This window comes from Neopelma chrysocephalum, unplaced genomic scaffold, assembly GCF_003984885.1.
Source record: "Neopelma chrysocephalum unplaced genomic scaffold, ASM398488v2 Primary Assembly neopelma1_85, whole genome shotgun sequence".
Taxonomy (NCBI): domain Eukaryota; kingdom Metazoa; phylum Chordata; class Aves; order Passeriformes; family Pipridae; genus Neopelma; species Neopelma chrysocephalum.
Genome location: NW_020897747.1, coordinates 6,900,405 through 6,919,829, shown reverse-complemented (window position 1 = coordinate 6,919,829; position 19,425 = coordinate 6,900,405). Strand labels below are relative to the sequence as shown.

The window sequence follows — 19,425 nt, the reverse complement described above, 5'->3', positions numbered from 1 at the left end:
AGAAGGGTGTAGTGACCTGTCAGGGTAGTTTGTGTAGCTCAGAGTGTGCTTATTCTCTAAGTGGTTGGAAGGACTTCTTTGACATCCCAATTTAGCACAGAAGTATAGACTTTAGTGATGGGGCAGTTCCAAAGTCTCCCCTTGACATTTTGTTCAATACATTTAAGGGGAGTTCCAGTTTAAATATGCACCTAATAGTGTGGATGTTAAAGTGAACTTCTCCAACTGCTTCAGAAAAATCCTACATTCAAAGCACTTCATTTTGCTATAAAATAATGCCAATTAAAATGATTAGCTACTTCAGAGAACCATTAGAGAAGCATTTTTAGCTATAGTAATAAAAGTAGAAAAGGGCCTGGGAAGGGCCTTGTCTCTAATTAATTATCTAATTAATATCTGATTAATTAATGAGGCTTTGTCATCAAAGCTTCCTTTTATCTTTGAGGCTATTAAAATGTCCTCTAGACCAAATTTCTTGAATATGTGTTGATAAGGCCATCTTTGCTGAGTCAGTCAAGTGCTTGCAATCAAATCAGTATGCTGCCTTGTCAGGGATGCATAAAACACCTCTTTGGAAAATTGGAATACATCAGAATCAAGAACACGGTAAATATGACAGATTTTTTTAGACAGTACAAATGGAAAATGAGTAATGATGAAGTGTAGTTCTTCAGAGCTGTAAAAAGTACTGTTTTTACATAGATTCTGCAGTAGTGAAATGACCAGAGCAGAAAAAGTAGAGGCCCTTTTGAAGTCAGACTATCTTAGCTCCAGGTTGGCTTTGCTTCATGGTAGCTAAACTCTGTCCTGAGTGGTGGCTGCAGGATTGTGGTGTCCTAATCTCACGTGATGAGGTTCTGTGAGGTACCATTTCTACCAGTGGGCATCAGCTTTGACTGACCACAAGGATTGCCAGCAGTTCATCAGTGGTGTAATGGGGCAAGCATGCAATTAAGGGAAGTGCTTATCCCAGATTTGAGGAGAAGCCATTTCACATTTTATTAGGTCTCTGTTTATACTCTGTTTTGCCAGTAACTATTGGGAAATCCATCTCATACTTCTCTGCTTATCTCTGCTCTCTTCATTTTGTAATGCTGTAGAGTGGGTAAGTCACAGCAGAGTCCTGATACCATTTGGCACCTGCTTCTAGTAGTAATTCTCATACATATCCTCACAGAATAATAACATTTAAAATGTAGAGCACTCGAGCATTATGATAAATCATGAACTTTTGGTCTCAGCCAGGATGGCAGAAGTTCCTCTCCTTCATTTGCACTGCCAGCTTAGTGCATGAAATTTTCTAATCCATTTAGGGTGAGATACATCTTGCTTTGTGCTGCTTTTGCTCTGAGTGTGGGTTGCTCTGGTCTCCCTTATATACTGAAGGGTGGAAGACACCTTAAGAGAGCAATAAATCCTCATCTATTTTAGGGTGAATAAGTCATCCTCTGAAGTTAACAGTCTCTGTTGATAGGTAGAGAGAAAATGTGGACAGGCTAGGGAGCCAGAGCTACCCAGTTTGTAGATGGCTAAATTTAAGATGAGATAAATGGCCACGGCATAGAGAAGATGGAATGTTACAACTGGGGAAGTAGAGTTATTTCAATTTCCCAGTAGGAGGCACAAATCTTTGTTGCTTTTGTGCCTGCTTGTTGTGGGCTATTCTGCAGCAGAAATATAAAGCGATGCTTAGGAACCACTACACCTGCAGCCTGCTTGCTCTGATCAGAATCTCAGGTTCTCTAAAACATAGGATAATTTGTTATAGGCTTTTATATTACAGACGCTTCCCTGCCATCCGATGTTAGGATCCATCAGTTTGGTTTGGTTTATTTCTGCTTCAGAGTAGAGATTTTGCCATCCTCTGGTAGAAGCAAAATGTTGAGACAGCTCCAGAACTGCCTTAAGCCAAATCTGTGTCCCACAGTGGTTGAGATATACTGCCTCTAAAAGTCCTAGAGCGGGGACTGCCACTCTGGTGCTCCAGGTGGTTTTTCTGTTTGATCTGGCAACTCCTACTTTTGTTTTGTCAAGCATCCCTCTCTTTTTCTGCCATTCTACCCATTTCTTGCAATCCCCCCACCTTCCCTCTTTCTGTCTCAAGAGAGGCTCTTGCCTGTTGGGGTGATTCTGCAGATTTAGATCTGAAACTTCTGCCTTTCCACAGAAATAGTGTATTTGGAGGTAAGGGAAGGCCCAGGTGCAGGATAGAGCAGAGTTTGGAGAAGGACAGCCCATTTTCTGATGGTGAACACTATTTAGGCACCCAATGACACATTGTTCTGGATGGTCAGTGGTTCCTGGGGATGTCCAGAGCACTGCTGTGTTCCTACAGGACAAGTACAAGAGTCATGCAGGCATATGGCTTTCAAGTTAGTCCCCACCATGTTTGTAGGGTGAATATACAAAACCTGTGTCTCCAGGGGCTGTTCATGCCCATCTGAGTAGCCACCTCTGCTAAGGAATGACTGGTGTGAACAGTCCCTCTGCCCTGCGAAGTGGTGATCAAATGAAATGCTGATGAGTAATCAGCCACTAGAAATGTGACTGATATTCACATCTTCTGTGTTCTATTGGCCATAAATCCAGATGTGGAATATTCTGTATCCTTTTGTTCAACTCTGAGACATCCAGCATCCTCCTAAAGGCTCATATTGAATAAACAATAGAGGATACCTCTCCTGTCAAAAATAAAAAAGAAAAATCTGTAAGGAAAAAAAAAACAATGAAGAGGAAGCCAGTGTTCCTAGTTGGCTCCTATTACCTTCATTTTGTACTGCAAATCACAATGAGTAATGCATCATGGCAGCTCATTTTTCCTTACCAGTCTCCACCTTACAATATTGATGGAAATTTTTCAGCAAAGGTCATCCTCAAGTCTTTCAGATGTTTGGTGATGAGAATTACCATTAATCAAAAAAGAAAGGGAGTGGAGGAAGGGTTCTGGTATCATAATAGAAGTTGGGGTGGATATTCTGCTGTTTACATGACATGCAAAATAAATTGAAAAAAGAAGATTTTTCAAGAGAAATTACCAAAACCATGATGTGCTTGAACTTCTTTTTCCCCAGTGGAGTCCCTGGTTTTAGATGCTTTTGAAACATTGTGGAAGTGAAAGTCCCCTAGAACTGGCGGGTTATAGTTCCAGAAGTATTGAGTATGTAAAACCTTGTGTATGATGGCAGAAAGTGGTTCTATTTAGGTTATATTTATGATGATATACTTGGGTAGTTGTGGGGGTTTTTTTAAAAGATCTTCCTGATAAAGACTGGTCCCTGAGGCATCCATGGCAAAAGATGTGATTGGGCTAGAAAAAGTAGTCATAGAATGATTGGAGGTGTGAATAGGTTATACAAGGAGTGGCTGAATAAAGAGGGAGTCTTGAGACTGGAAGCAAAATCTGTGGGGAATATGACAACAACTAGTGAAATCAAAAATGGCAGCATGGGGCTCCATGGTTTTGTACTTGTTAAGCAGTAGCAGTGTGCTCTGAATTATACTATCAAGTTAAAACTAAAGGGACCGTCTCTTCATACACCACACAGGTTGTGGTGTTTATTACCATGTGATAGAGAAGTTGCCAAAAGCTTCCCTGGGGATTAGACAGACTTATAGAACTAAAAGCCCACTGATGACTCTTACACACAAAGGCATCATCTTCAATTTAGAAAGTCTGTGATAACGCTGTAGGCTGGGAAATTTCACCAGGAAGCATCACCATATGGTTGCTCGGTTTCTGTTCACTTCCCCAGACTTTCATTGTGGCCCTCAGTTTTCTTTAGTGAGATGGAGACGAAGGGAGGCAGTTGTTTCTGTTTGCAGTTGTAAAATATTCTGGCTTTATATTTATTACAGTCACTCTAAAATCATGGTTGGGTAAAAGCAAGCTCTCAGCAAATGTTGTGCTCTGTGAAGCGAAAGGTTCACAGACTAGAGATACTGGAATTTCCTTGGTTAGTAAGTAGGTTTAGCTCCACAGGGCTTCTGTGGATACATCTGTTGCAAAATGTCCACATCCAGACTTACACCAGCTCCAGAGAGGGAAGGACTAAGAGTTGGACTTTGGTTTTTATCTCCATTGAAGCCATTTTTGATGCTATAAGATAACAGTACACATGGTGTCCTGGCTGTGGGGTAGAAGGTCCTTTGGGATGGCCTAGTTAAATTGTGTTGGTTTTTTGTGTTTTTGGTTTTGGTTTTGTTTTTTTTTTTTTTTTATTTGGTTTTGTTGTTGTTTTGTGGAGCTTTTTTTAAAGCTCTTTTTAAATTTGTGTTGGTATTTTTTTGGCTTCGGTTTTGTTTTGGGATTTTTCGGTTAGTTTTGGTTTTGGCTTTGGGAGTGGAGGATGTTCAGCTGCTGGCGGCCATAGTCACCAAAGCCAGGAGCTAGTCTAGAATGTTCAACAAGGGAGAAAAGAAATAATCTCAAATGGTTCAGAGAGATGGGGCCAAAACATGCTCAAGGACTGATATTCTTTCAAAAGGGAGCAGACTTCTGCCCTGCTTGTAAATTAGTGGGACCAGTTTCTCTCATGCTGTAGTAAGTTTTTTGTGGTTGGCCTGATCTTGATTTTGAATGCTGTGCTCTGATAAGAACCCACTTAGCCCTTTGGTACTAAGCAGTGGGATGGGATTAACACTGAGACAGCATTTGCCCCAGCCCTGAACCATGTATGGTCATTTAGGGTAACTGGTGAGAGGGGTTTACAGCTGGGGGTACTCTGGAAGTGGTCCCCCTGGACTCTGATTCATGAGGGGTTTTTCTCAGTGTATCATAGCTTCAGAAAGGCCTTTATTTCAGAGAGGATTATTTGAGGGGGCGGAAGGGGAAGTGAGAGATGGAAACAAATTGTTTCACAAGAAATGGAAGATTGGCAGCCTGAATTCAAGTGTTGTGAAGTTGTGTTCTTTGTAGTGTATTAATGTGTGAGCTGTGTTTGAATGTTTTCCTGCAGCTGGATGTTCAGAGAGATGTGCCTGCTATCATGTTTCATGGGATTTGGTTTTATGCTGCAGCTTTTCTTTGAGCCCTCATAATTGCTGTGCTTTTTCTGGCTGTTGGTTTTCATGAAACTTGTAGAAACTTTGTTCCTCTTGGGTTTTTTTTTCTCTGTCAAACTGGGAGAAAGTTGGCCAATGAGTAAAAGCAAGAAGTTGTTTGGGGGATATGGAGAGACAGGCACACTGCAGGCAGACAGTTTGCAGGCCCATGAGAAGAGAAGCAAATATTAATCTGGTCTGTCTGTGTTCCTGTTGCTCTCTGAAGTGCACGGAGAATAGGGATATTCTCCTGCTCATTTAAGCAGAGCTGTGCCTCCACACAGTTCTCAGTGCGGGGCTGCAGGTATGTATAGTGGGACTGTGATCTGGAGATGAATGCATAAGCTTCAGAAAATGGCTCAGAATCTAAAATCAAAACCATGTTGGCTCCTTCTCCACACGTAGTCAGGGAGAGTCACAGATGCAGAGGAGAAACCCCCTGACAGGAGAACTTATGGCACATGTTCAGACAAGGAGGTTTGCTTGCCCCTCCCAGTCATAGTCATCCAGTGCCAGTATTTGCACCTTTTTTTCTCCTGAGAGACTGACACATGTTTTATAGCCTATCTCCATAGCTGAGTATCTGAGACTGCAAACAAACCAACCCACCTTTCTCTGTGTGACAGAGCCCCCGAGACGAAAACTGTCCAAGAGAACAATTCCCCTAAAAGCTATTCACAGGGCATTATTTCTGCCTCTGCACACCTCTACTTCATATGCCTGGGATTGAGCAAGTCTTATCTCAATACTGAAGTTTGCTGGCTCAGGCCTGTTTGTCTGACTCACAGAGAAGCTGAGACTCAGATTTACAGGAGAAAAGTGGATTTTTTTAGCTCTTGGTGCACTGAGTTATGACTAGGTTTTCTAGAGAGAAGCTTCTTTGCCTGAATGTCTCTCTTGCCCGTGCTCTGCCAAACTGTGGGACATTGTAGCAAGGTTTTAAGCACATCATAGCCTGTCAAGGAGGGGCAGTGGAATCAAGCAGGTGATTTTTTTCCCCCCAATTGTTAATAACAAAATATGATTATGGGAGAATTTGCAGTATCCCAGTAAAGTACTACATTATAAACTTTGCTTTTCCAAAGGGAATATGTAGAATTTGGTGCCATGGTCTGTTCAGGAAAAGATCTTATTTATTTGGTTATATGCAACTTGTGTCGCACTGAATCAAGTCTTTCTTCATGCTAACCAAAACTAGCAAAGAGATTCTTCTTCATGGTTGGTAGAAACCACTAGTTACAGAAACCAAAAGGCTGAACTGGAATAGAAAAAGGTCCATTCAAAATCGAGCAAGGCCTTGATTTTTATTGCTTTTCACTGTGCAACCTTTCTTAGAGTGTTGCCAACATCTTGATTTGCAGGATGGAAAGCAGGATAGAAGGGACAATGACTCATAGAACGGTTTGGGTTTGAAGGGACCTTAAAGATAATCTACTTCCACCTCTCCTGCCATAGGCAGGAACACCAAGCCAATGAGGAGAAGAAGAAGTAGCAGAAGAGCAGGAGTGCCACAAGCCAAATTCATACTGCTTCCAATTGACTGCGTTCAGGTCAATTTAATTTACCATAAAAGGCCCATCCAAAGTTAAAGCAGGCATTTCAGGTGTGACTCATGTAAAAGGTCTTTTATATCACTGAGTACACAACCTTTTTCCCCCTCCACTTCTTTAACAATGTGCTTTGAAGTGGATCCTATTCTGACCAGAGGAATGGAAGAGAATATGGTATCCAGTCTGCTTGCAGTGTCATGCAAGTGTATGGAAGTGTGGGCTAGTTAATTTGGAATTAGAAGTAATTATTAAAGGAGAAAGGTTTAAATTAAGATTAACAGCTGAGCCAGAACTCCTCTGTTTCACCTATGGGTCCTATCTCTTCAAATTTTCAGGCTTAAGTTGCTAAAATCAGGAGGCTTTTTTTTTTTTTTTTTTTTTTTTTTAGTAAATGCTTTTCAGATTAGGCAGTTTGGTGGTAAGAGTTTAGCAGGTTTGAGTATCAAGCCACACAGTAGATGATTGCAGAAGCTGAAATGGCTAATTGTAGATACCTGCTTTTGAAAAAATGAATCATTACCTACATTCAGTTTCTTCATCTCTAGAATAGAGATAGTATTTCCCACTATGGCTCTTGGGACTTTGTTATTTTGAATGGATTAGCACGAGACAAAAGCTTTGGATTTTTTGGCTAGGAAAGTGCTATGGAAATACAGTATATTATTGTGATATCCTTTGAGACATTTCTGTGAAGTCAGTGGTGACTGTCATGATAATAAAGAAAGCCTCAGAGAAGCTAACGAAATAATGATCCTACTTCCTTTCTAGCTATTCTTTGAAAGGGCAAATGCAATGAGTGATAATGGTTTAATGAGAAAGAGTCATTAGGGCATCCAGCCTGCATCTTTAGAAGTGCAAAGCATTTTGGGAGATCTTAAAATTACTCGGAGAACAAACCCAAAGTAGCTCTGTCAGAATATTAAACTTTTATTTGTATTCTCTTTTAATGCTGATTGAAACCAGTGATCTCTTCCACTGGCTGTTGGCTGGTACATGTGTAGTCACAAAAGTGGCTTATTCATAGCTTCAGTGCTGTTGGAAGGGTGAGATCAAGGAGGTACCTCTGCTTGCCCTCTGTGTGTTATCCTCTGCTTAGAGCTTAGTGTCACTTGAGGATTCCTGACCTGTTGAATTTGCATTTATAGGAGGCCTCAAGTACTGGAATTAATTGCCCTGGATTATTCAGTTTTATTAATAAAGCTGCTTCAGTTTCAAGCATGGATGGAGGAAAGCAGTTAGGTTTTTTTTGTTTGTTTTGTTTGGGTTTTTTGTTTGTTTGTTTGTTTTTTGGTTTTTGGTTTGTTGGGGTTTTTTTTTGGTATTGATACCTAGTGAGACAAGAGCTTCAGATGCTTCAGAGGGGAAATTTTGATGAAAATAGAGTACATTATTGTAATATCCCTTGGGGCATCTTTGTGAAGCCCAGTGGGTAACAATACTATGCATTACTACAAAAAAAAGTACTTTTGTACACAAAAAAAAGGAGCTAGTGTTAGCTCTATTTCAGGATTGAAGAGCTAAACCAGAACAGAAACAAGGTTTTTAAGACTTGAACCACACCTGACTGCTGACTGTTCAAAGGAGGAAAGTTTGTTCAACCCATTTAAGGAAAGAACCAGTTACAAAATATTTAGGAATTGTCTTTGAAGGATGCACGGAAGCAAATGTGTTGGAGCCACATCAGTGAAAAAGAAAGCTTTTGACTTCATGAGTCCTTCTACTTGGAAGCTTGAAACCAGAGGCCGGTTTTGTGGCTTGGCCCTTTTGGTGTCACTCTGGACTCCATTAGCAGCAAGGAAAGCAGCAGAGCTGGATGCAGACTCTGGCATTGCTCAGTTTCTGCAGCCGCTTGCATGAGCGCCTTGAGCTGCTGGGTGCAGTGGCACTGTTCATTGTGATGCCAGAAGGTGGCTTGGGCTATTTCTCTCCTAGACAGACAAGGAGCAGAAGATTGGTCTCAGGCAGAACCGCAAAGCTGCATGTGCTAGAGGCTTGCTGAGCTTAGGAATTCAGAAAATCGCTGGAGCGAGTTACTGGGAAAGGCACTGAATTGCTGCGTGTTCTCTGATCACCTGTTTGGTAAAAAGCGTGATTGGAAGGGAGGGCAGGGGCCATGGATTCTCATCTTATTAAAATCATAGGTATGACCAGGTAGGCTTTTTGTGAAGGTCTCTCCTTGTCCATCTGCTTTGTTTGCTCTGTCCCTATGACAGAAGCTGTGTAGTGTTGGAAGCTCCCCACTGTTTGGATGGGGTGGTTGGGCTTTTCATGCAGGTTGTGATGCCCCTCCCAAAGTGAGCTGGTGCTGACCACTCTTCAGGTGTGGCATTCTGTGTGAGGTAGCTATTGAGTTGTTCTGGTGGGAAAAATCTTGTTTGTTAGGAAAACAGAGTATGAAAACAGCAGAGAAGCAGGGCAAAGTGAGGTTTCAAACATGCCCACAAATGAGGAGGAGGAAGCTACAGAAAACCCTCTGTGATGAGGCAGCCCTTTTCCCTAGTCACGAATGGGTAATACCACCTCCAGATCATCTGCTCCTCTGGGTGGGTTTTGCTAGTGTAGGGGCCTGAATCTGTAACTCACAAAAATTAAATGCCTGGCACAAAGTAGGATGGGGGTGACTGAGGACTCAAGATACCAGTTTAGGCACATTTTTATCTAGAGATGAGTTCAGCTGTTACAATTTTGAGCCACATTAGGATCCCCATCTCCAAGACAAAAATCAGCCTACCTAAATAAAACTGTTGTTGATGGGTTTAATTTGGATTCTCATGTTGGATTAGTCTGAAAAGAGAATTTGTGCTAAGGATGCTGTTGATATCAGTCCCCTCATTTAGATACCATTTGCAATCCCACAGATGAGAGCAGAGCCTTCCCCCAAAGCCCACCTTCATGGGTGCACCACAGCTGCCCAGGTGGTTAGGATCAGTTGATACAGAGACAGACCCTATCGCAAAGGACTCAAGTTTTCCTCTCTTTTCTGCTAGCCACCCTGAATGAAACACAAAATCTTGGGTTTTAAGCATAATAATGCTCAAGCTGTGACTTTGAGCATCTGTTCACACAGTCATTCCTTTCCCCAGAGCTCTAATAACCGCATAAACTCTTTTTGTCTCCTCTTTTCTCCAGGTCAACAGACTATGGCACTACCTATGAAAAGCTAAATGACAAAGTAGGCCTGAAGACTGTGCTGAGCTACCTATATGTCAGTCCCACTAACAAGAGAAAGGTAAGGGAGAGCCATCGAGCTGGTAGCTATAGAAACAAAATTACAGCATTCTGAGAGGAATTATGATCCTAAAGTGAAATCTGGTGGTAATTCACAAGAGCTTGAATTTGCCGCCTAAGTTGCACTAGTACAATTTCACAGAATCCAGTAGAACTGATCCTGTTTTACTTGTGATGAGGATGGAGCATTTAATTCCCGGCTGAACATGTCAGAGAAATAAAAAGATTGCTTTTGTTTGCTTCTGACTGTTCACCTTTAAAGAAGCTGAAGTCAGACGAATGTTTCTGGGATTCTTGCTTACACTGGCTTTGGCTAATATACCTCTCCCTGCCTTCTGTCTCCTTATTATTAGAAATACTGAGTAAGAGGCGTTTATTTCTGCATTTGACTCTTTTTCCCCTTATGCTTTCCCTAGCTAGAATTCGGAGATAAAGATGTAAATGACATTTTCATTGGTTGCATCATGTAAGGGGGCTGAAAGCAGAATATGCCTGGGAGTGGGTGGGAGACCTACAATTTGATTTGAATGTGTAGGAGAGAAGATGAGGTTACAGCTTTCAAACCCCCTGCTCACGCTTCCCACATGATGCAATTAGGGCTGCAGCTGGCTCACAGAGCACAGCCCAGGAGTTACTCCTCAGTGCCTTTTGGTTTAAAATTATTGCCTGTGTTGATTCAAGGGAGGTAGTGGGACAAAGACGTTTTCAGCTACCCACAGAAATCAGCGTGGGAGGGTTGCAGCACGAAGCTAATTGCTGACGGTGAAGTTGCTTTTAGATGGGGTGCAACCTATTCAGCTTGATCACTTCCGAACTGCCCATACCCTGTCTCCATCAATAGGTTTTCCAAACTAGTAACTTGCAACTTGTACTGTTCTTATTACTACTGTTGTGGTTTCCATCACTGGTCAGTCTACAGAGGTTCCAGGATTGACGTTTGTTTCAGTGTATCAGACATTGCTCTGATTATTATGTGTATTTGGATGTACAGGGGAGAGGAAGAATGCAGTGGCCAGGGCTCAGCTTATATTTTTCCTGAAGCAGAAGCTGAATTATTGTGACAACTACCTTGGCTTCTTTTTTTTTTTTTTTTTGCTTTGGTTTGTTGTTTTTTGTTTGTTTGTTTTAGTTTGTTTTTGTTTTTTGTTTGTATTTTCATGAAGAAGATAGATTAAGATGTTTTTTAATGTGCTTTCCTGGCCCTCATACCCCTCCCATATCCAATACGGTGAGAACTGAAGAGTTAATTCCTCTTCATTCTGTTTCCAAAGCAACTCTGCCCACCCAAAAGCAGAGGCAATATGCTTGGTTACAAATCTTACGTCACTGGTGTAAAGACTCCCTCAGAAATTGGAGTATGAGGATCTATTATTATCTTCTAACAATTTCTCAAGCTACCAAGCTTTACAGATTAGCAGTCTTTCCTCTCCCTTTTTTTTTTTAATTAAAAACACCTACATTGCATCATATAGTGGCATGCAGACCTATCTTTACCTGCTGATTTCTTATTTGAGATGACAATTTAAAAGAAATTTTTTGGTCTTCTGCTTTAAGAAAATGATTTCTGGACCCATCTGTCTGTCTTTCCCCTTCTTATCCCTTCTGAAAAATCTTATGAAATTCCCTACAAGCTGTAGGGAAAACCCATAGGAGATCAGCTTCAGTGCTGGCTGCTGTGGGAACAATTTGTTTCCATTCTTTCTATCTCTGCAAAAAATATTAGCAATGTTACTGTGCATGCTTAGACAACTGATCTGTCCGAACTCTGCTTTGTCAACCACCAAAGCAATTCCAAACATTCATGCAACATTTGAAAAATGCCTGAAAAAGGTGTCACTGGATTGGAGCACCTGGAATTTGTCAAATTCAGTTTTGGGCTTATTGTCCACCCAACCCCTTAACAGGTTATTGGGATTATGCGCTGCAAAAAATGCACTTGGATTGCAGTCTTCTCCATCTCTCTGGGTGAATAGTGTTCCACTGGCTTGGAGAGTAAGCAGAATGGTTTTGCTGAGCTCCTGAGAACAACCACCAACAGCGAATCACAAAGCAGTAGGTGAATCAGTTGCATTCCCATAGAAAAAGTCCAGGTCCCTTGTGTTTCACCTCCAGCAGTAGAAGTGCTGCCTCGTTGAACATGATGCAGTGATCTCTTGTGAGCTGCAAGAAAGGTCTTTGTTTGTGGCAATAAGTGGGGGGGGAGATATCAACAGTAACACACATGGACAGGGCCTGTGTGCCCACTGTGAACCCTGCAGATCCTCTCCAGGCAAGATATTTTCCCCTGAGGCATTCGCTCCCAGGTGCTGATTGGACCCTGCATGCCTGGAAGCTTCTATGTTTGCACATGTTGATAACCCTGTCTACTCATTCGTGCTTAGAGGATTAGCAGTTACTTGGAGCAGGAGAAAAGCTTTCCATACATTCATTCCTAATTGATTTACTAGTGAGAAGGATACTTACCTCTCAGTTACCCTGCAGAACTACAGTGGGAATTACCTGTCAGATTTCTTTGAAGACCCAAAATGTCGCTTTTCAGCTGTTAAATAGGAATTACGCATTCAGCCAAATGGCAGTTATATAAACATCACTTATCTGAATTGTGGCATAAGCCTGGGCTCAGTTATGAGGCAGGCAGATGCTGGCATTTTGCTTTCTTCTTTTAAAAGAAAAGCTTTTTGTTTCTGATTTTTATTTATTTATTTATTTATTTTAAGTTTGGTGGGAATATTTTCATTTTTGTGGCAATCTCTGCTTTATTTCTCTGTTCAGTGATGTCAGGTCACGGTGGGACACTGATTTCTCTATAGCAACATCATCTGTTGCAATACAGGGCCAGAGTTTAAACACAGAGGCTGAGCAGCTGGGTGAGGCATGGCTATAGTCCATGTTCTGGGAGCCTTTGTCATCTGCCCTCTTTCTTGCTCCCAAGAAAGCCACACCTGATGCATGCCTTACTCTCACACTCTTTTCTTTATGGCACTCCCACACCCTTTTCTTTCAAAGTGGATTCCTTTCTGAAGGAAAAAACGAGTTTAATGTAGGAATGATTTGGTGAAATTCTGAAATACTTGCTACATGCAGAGGTCAGACTTGATGTCCTAATGGATATTTAAGGCTTGAAGTATTTCATTCTCTTGGGTTTTATTCTGTTGCCAACAGAGTTAATGTCTGAGCATCTGATGTAACATTGATGGCAGAAGCAAATCCTCCATTAGCTTCATGTGTTCAAGGCTTTCCCCTTTTAAGCTAAAACCTCTTGTTTAAGTTTGATTTATCTATTTAGTCAGTTTTTTCACATCATATTCTCTTTAGGCTTCCTTATAAGTTGCTCGGAATCACAGAATGGGTCAGGTTGGAAGGGACCACTGGAGATTCATCTAGTCCAACTCCCTGCTGCAGCAGAGTCCCCTAAAGCATGTTACTCAGAATTGTGTTCAGCTGACTTTTGTGTATCTCCAGAGAAGGAGACTCTCTGGGCAACCTGTTCCAGTGCTCTATCACCTTCACTGTGTGTTCAGAAAGTGTCTCCCAGCCCTAACTGGAGATCCCCACCTAGGTATTGAGTATTACCTCTGTCTGTGTTTGGTGTCTTGCCAAGTATTGAAATGTCTTTCCTGACACAGCAGACTGGAAAATGCTGGAGCAGCCTGAAAGCAGCTGGTCTCTCAGTCCTGTCGTTTGCTCCTCAGGGAAACACATCAATTGCTAATGTTTATCAGTCAGCAAAATCACTGATTATGTCTTTGTGCCTGAAGGCGAAAGAGGCAGCTGAGAGGGGAAGAGGTGAAGAAACACAATCTCTATGACTATCACAGTGACAAATCCAGAGCAGCTTTGCTTCTCTCTGGGCATGTCTTGGCTCTGCCAGTGCTTGCCACATGGAGGTCAGATTTAGGCTATGGCTGTTCCTGGGTTTTACATGTTGCCGCTGGGCGATTCAACACTCCTTATGCACAAAGATAACCAATGCACAGAGCTGTGTAGCAAAGACTGAGATGAGGTGGCTTTGGCTCTGTATCCATGTGGTGCAGGGCAGCAGCAGAGCTGGGTCCCAGAGTGCCTACTCCCAGCTGCTACCCCAACCTGCTGAGGGCTGGTCTTGGAGCTGAGATAGGGGCTGTCCATTTCCTAGAAATCACAGAAGGTGTTTGGAAAAGGTACTTTGCCATTGTGTAATTTGACATTTGCGGTTGTAATTAAATCAATATAAAAATATGCAGATACCAAAGGAAGTTGCTGAGAATACTTCTTGCCAGCCATGATTCCTCTTGCTTCTCAGGTATCATTGCTAGTGATCAGGCAAGTTTGGTGACCTCAGATCACCCATTATTTGAATGAGAGCACACTGGGTGCTGAAGTAAGGAAACTGCTAAGCATTCTGCAACCCACTGTGAATCTGGAGACTTTGGCTGCACTGTAGTCAAAACATTCCCTGACGTGAACCAGGACTACTACACCTTCCTGTGGAGCTGTTGTACTGCTAATTCCCTTCCCCTAAGAACTAAAAAGTTCAGGGTTTCACAGCACTTTGCAAGTGTGTGGACAGCCTCTGCTGCTGAAGTTGACACCGCCAGACTTGTATCTGCTCTCCTGCAGATGCTTGGGCTGTTTCTTCTTTCACTTGCACACTAGGGACTTGTGTTTGTATCAGGTCAGTCAGACAGCTCTGAAGTCCTGGGGACTGTGGCTTTCTTACCATTTTGAGCCCTGGTGAGAAGCCAGGTCCCTCCATGTGGACACTTCCAACACCATGAAGGTGCTCTAACAGGCAGAGCATATTCCAGGACACATCTTCACCTTCAGTGCATCTACTCACCCAGTTGTTTGCCTGAGAGAGCACGTGAGAAACACCTGCTTTGTCCAGTTGCCAAAGGGGTTGCAATTCTGTGGTGAACTTCAGAAAGGAGAAACTTAAATATTTGTTTTGCACCACCCCTTCCTTACAGATGAATGGGATTTTAGGGCAGATGGTTGAGTGCTCTGAAAAGCTGAGACTTGCAAAACACATAGCTTTGGCTTTTGTACCCTGTAGCCTTTTGTTTGACTTTGGGGATATGACAAAAGATTGCTTACTCTCTGCTGGGCAGAGATCTTCGTTCCCTGCTGACCTTTAATTTAATGCTATGTTTTGGGCATTAGTTACATTTTACTAGAGGCAGATTTTCACAGCAGTCTGGGAATGAGAATTGTTTATTTCTTCCAAAGCACTAAGGGAAAAAGTCTCTTCTATTTTAATAAGAACATTTCTTTTGGCTTTTTAAATTTCCATTTTCTTTATATCCCAATTCTCTCTCTCTATTTTTTTTTTATGGTTGTTGGAAAAATTCTGTTACAAAATGGAATAATTTCCACAAATAATTAAGCTTGTGGTTCTTTGCCTAACTGCCTGCACTTCAAAATGACACTGTTTGGACCCACAGTGCTGTGATTCCCTATTTTTTGTCATGACTTGGTCTGTTCGGTAAGATGCCCCATCCTGAGAACATTTACTTTCTTCTTGGTTGCCGATAACAGGATTAATTTTAAAATTGATGTCTTGTGGAGGGATGTAAAGTCCTTCCAAAGGGTGCAGAAAGATGAGAACGAAAGTCCCATATATCTGAAGCGCTGCTCCTTCAGGCACTGAGGTGCATTGTTGAATCTCAAGGAATTGGTCTTAAACCATAGATTTTATGTATTACTTTTTTTCCATGAAATATTCTGTGAAGAGTGCTTATTCTTGGTGAAGATGTTGTTTAGTTGAAAACCCAGTTTTCACTACAAAACTTTTACCTCTACCCTTGGGAATACTGTGGAGGTTGAGTGAATGGAGTTAAAAAGCATTTAAAAGAAAGAGAGGAAAAAGGGAGAGAATGACAAGTCTGACAAAATCAACCCAAAACCCACTTTCCTGTATATAGTATTGCTGAGATGAGATGTGGATAAATGGGAGATCCTGATTGCAGTTAAGAGCTGAGGTAACAGTTCTGATGTCCTAGAAATACCTTCCTTCATAGATTTGCTTTGCAATTCATTTGGATGCAGTTGTCTTTAGCTTTTTCCTGAGCTGTTACAAACTCTTCAAGTGATAACTTGAAGAATTAAAAGTTTTTTGGTCTTTTATGCTGACTGTCTGAACAGAAACACCACCAGGGGCAGTGAATGAAATGAGGACTCCCCCAATTTTCCCATTATACCAGAACTGAAGTTTTAGAGGTTTTATTTATAGATAGAACTTCTAGATAAGTGATTTGAACAGTAGTTGCAAACAGCATAAATCAGAAATAAGGTTGTGGTGCTCAGTTAAAGAGCTCTGAGAAAATGGTTTTGCAGACTAGTTTCTTAGTTGTCATAGAATCAAAATGGAGGGGCAGTACAAATCACTGAAGCTATAAAAGCCGAAGTCATACCACACCTCTCATACCTCATCCTGCCTCTGAACGTGGCCTGTCAGAAGGAGAAATGTTTAAAGGTATTTGGAGAGTCAGGAGCTCTGGAAGATAAATCTGATTAGATTTGTTTGTTTCTGTGCAGCTTTTGGGGGTGAAGTGCAGCAGCTGTTTATGAGCTGGCAGAGAGCAATGCTGCATTGCTGTTCAGGTTAATGAAGAAAGAAGGTAATTGTGACTGTAATATTGAAATTGCAGAGGATTGCATCTAGCTGACTGGTGACTAGCTAAAACACTGGGAGTGACACCACCTCTTACAGAAGTTGCAGATCACAAAATGAGCATAAGCCACTTTGAGCTCCTCTTTATTTTTCCTTGCTCACTTGAAGAGTAACTGAGAGCAAACCCTGTCCTGGCCTCATGTATCTCCAAAAGGAATTCCTGAGCTGTGGTTGGAGCCTCAAGGCATAACCATGGTTCAAACTAATTTTGGTTTTGCCTTCATTTCTTAGTTCATGAGATCCCAAAGGGAATTCCACAGCATTTTTTTTCCTTACTCATCAAACGTGTGATAGGTTGATGAGGCAGAGATTCTAGCACGTACCTGATGCTTGCTAGCCCAACCTGAACTGAGCTGCCATCCTTAGCAACAGCTCCCATTAGTCATCTGCCGCTTTTTCCTAAGATTGCATCTCAAGCTATTGATGAGGAACTGAGCTCTGGAGTATCCTAAAGCCATTTGGCAGATGGAAGGTTTCTTTGGAGCCTTTTTCCTCATTGTGCTGACACTGTGATAAACAGTATTTGCTGCAAACTGGCACTTGCTGATGTGATCTCAGAGAATGTATTTATAACTCAAAGGCAATGGGGCTGAGTTAGAGCCACAGGGGGGAGTGATGGAACTAGTTGTTTCTACAGTCTTTTATCCCTAATCTTTCCCTTCAGTCTAAGGGAATACAGTCACTAAATAGCTCTTGGTTTTGCAGCTGCCATTAACAGGGACTAAATTACCTGACCTGCAAATGCAGTTGTAAAGGTCTCTATGTGAAGCCCTTCTCTGGACCTGTTCAGCTGCATATGATGTTCCTGTGCTTTTTAGCACTCCAAAATCCATGCCACCCAGTCTGGAGTCCATGGGAGCAGATAGAAAAGACTGTAGCCATGAAACAGAGTTCTTGGGTTAGCAGAGCTCAGATTTGCTTGCTGTGGTTACACCAGTGGATAGTACAAATGTGACTGTGATCTGGGTAACATCGGAGTGTGTTCCGTCTCGTAAATACGCTTCAAGGAATAGTCACTGTCAGTCTCCAGAACTGACAATTTAAATAGAGGAATAAAATGTGGATGAAGAAGTAATATTTTCCTTCACTTACTGGTGTTGCAAAGATGATTTTCTCAAGGTCACCCACAACACCCCTGGAAGAGTGAGAGGATATGTGACATAACGTGTTTTATCTACAAGGTGTAGTCTTGTGAGCTCTTGTGTATGGGATTCTTGCTATTTGTCCAACTAATTCAGCTTGAATTTGGCACCTGTGAAAAGAGATCATTTTTGTAAATGTTTGCAGAACTGTGACCTGCAACTGTGTGAAAGAAATCTCCTGAGTTACAGATGTGTTCTTATACTTGGAGAAGAGGACTTTAGGAATTTCTCCTTTTGAAGAGTTTTCTGTTGTCTCTTCTGAATTCAGAAAAGTCATGTTTTCAGAATAGGTTTCTCTGACATTTCCTACATAAGAAATATAGTTTCCTGATGCCAGCTGACTTTCAAACATGTTTCAAGATAAATGAATGGAAAACACTGACATGTAAAGGCATAATATGAGTGTTATTAGAATACTCTTAAATATAGGATATTTTTCAGTATGCCCGAATTTGTGGGGGTTTTGTGTTGGTCTTTTTTTTTTTTTGGTTGTGTCTTTCGTGTTTTTTTGTTGGTGGTGGTTGTTTGGGTTTTTTAATTATTATTACTGCTATATTTGGGGGTTTTGCCTCCTTGTGAATCTTTGTAGTCAAGAGGCTCCTGTGAGAGAGTCCTTTGCCCTCTTGCAGTCGGGGACTACGGGGTCTGACATGCCAGATGCCCCACTGGAACCTGACCTGACCTGTAGGCTCCTGTCCCTCAAGAAAGAACAAACTACTATCTGTTTGCTTGCAGATTTTAATTTTACTACTTCTGACTTAACATAAATCATAGAGATAAATAGAGGTCGTGTAGCATCTGTGATCTGGGATATGACCATTTGTCAGCACAGATAACACAGAATTGGGACCCAAGCTTCTGAGAAGTCCCCAATGGAAATTTTCCCCTTTCTTATGGGATTCTTCCACTCCAAGGAAGGCTGTCCCTCGGTATGCATGAATGTGAAAACCGGAGATTTGTGGTGTTTTTTTTAGTTAATTCTCTGAAGAAGCAGATGCATTAAAAAAGAAACACAGAAAAAAACCCCAGACCCACTGAACCTCGCCCACTGCTCATCAACCGTTTCTAAAAATAAATGCAATTGAGATAATTAACAAAATGCTTCCATATGGCATTGTTTAATGGGGGTGAAGGGGAGAGAATTAGAAGAGAGATAGGTATAAACAGAAACAGATAGCCATCTTAAAGCCATCTACATTAAAAGTCATAATTTCAGTGTTCATGAAGGAAAAAAGTTCATATATTACAAAACTCCAGAATTAGGGTTGTCTTTGTGTACTTAATGTGTCTGCATTTTGTGTCTTTGTACTTATATATTCCAAGAGTATTTATTTGCATTTTTTGTAGCTTTCTGAACTCATTTAATCTATGTTTTGTTAGTGCTGAGGTAAGTACTTAAAGGGAATGGAAACCTAATGCAGGAATTGATTAATAACTATAGGGGGAAAAAAAGAGGACCATCAAAGTTGGCTTCATGAAAAATGTTTTCTTAAAAAAATGTCATTTTAGTCTTCCCAGAGCTTGCAAGTTTAGTTGATGAAAGTAAGCATGTAGACACCAGATGCATAAGTAAAATAAGGAAAAAAAGAGTCAGACACTTGCTACATCATTTATTTGTCAAGGACTGGAACTGTGGTCCTGAAATCCCTGCTTAGATTCTGTCTGTGGGTTTGGAAAAAAGAAAATTGGCCACTTGAATGAAAGCAGGCACAGATTTTAGGAAAAGGCAAACCAGACTTCAAATCCTTTGGCTTATTTAGCATGCACACTTCCCTGAGGTTACTTTGTTTGTAAGAACTGAGTGGGTGAGCAA

At 41.4% G+C, this 19,425-nt stretch overlaps 1 protein-coding gene across 1 annotated transcript in view; it reads left to right on the top strand.

Annotated features, from left to right (window-relative positions):
• The window catches only part of SORCS3 (sortilin related VPS10 domain containing receptor 3), a 286,600-nt gene that overhangs the window by 122,800 nt on the left and 144,375 nt on the right, over positions 1-19,425 (top strand). The window contains exon 4 of the mRNA XM_027692189.1: positions 9,720-9,819. Coding sequence (XP_027547990.1) covers positions 9,720-9,819 — 100 coding nt within the window. The remainder of the gene's footprint in view (positions 1-9,719; positions 9,820-19,425) is intronic.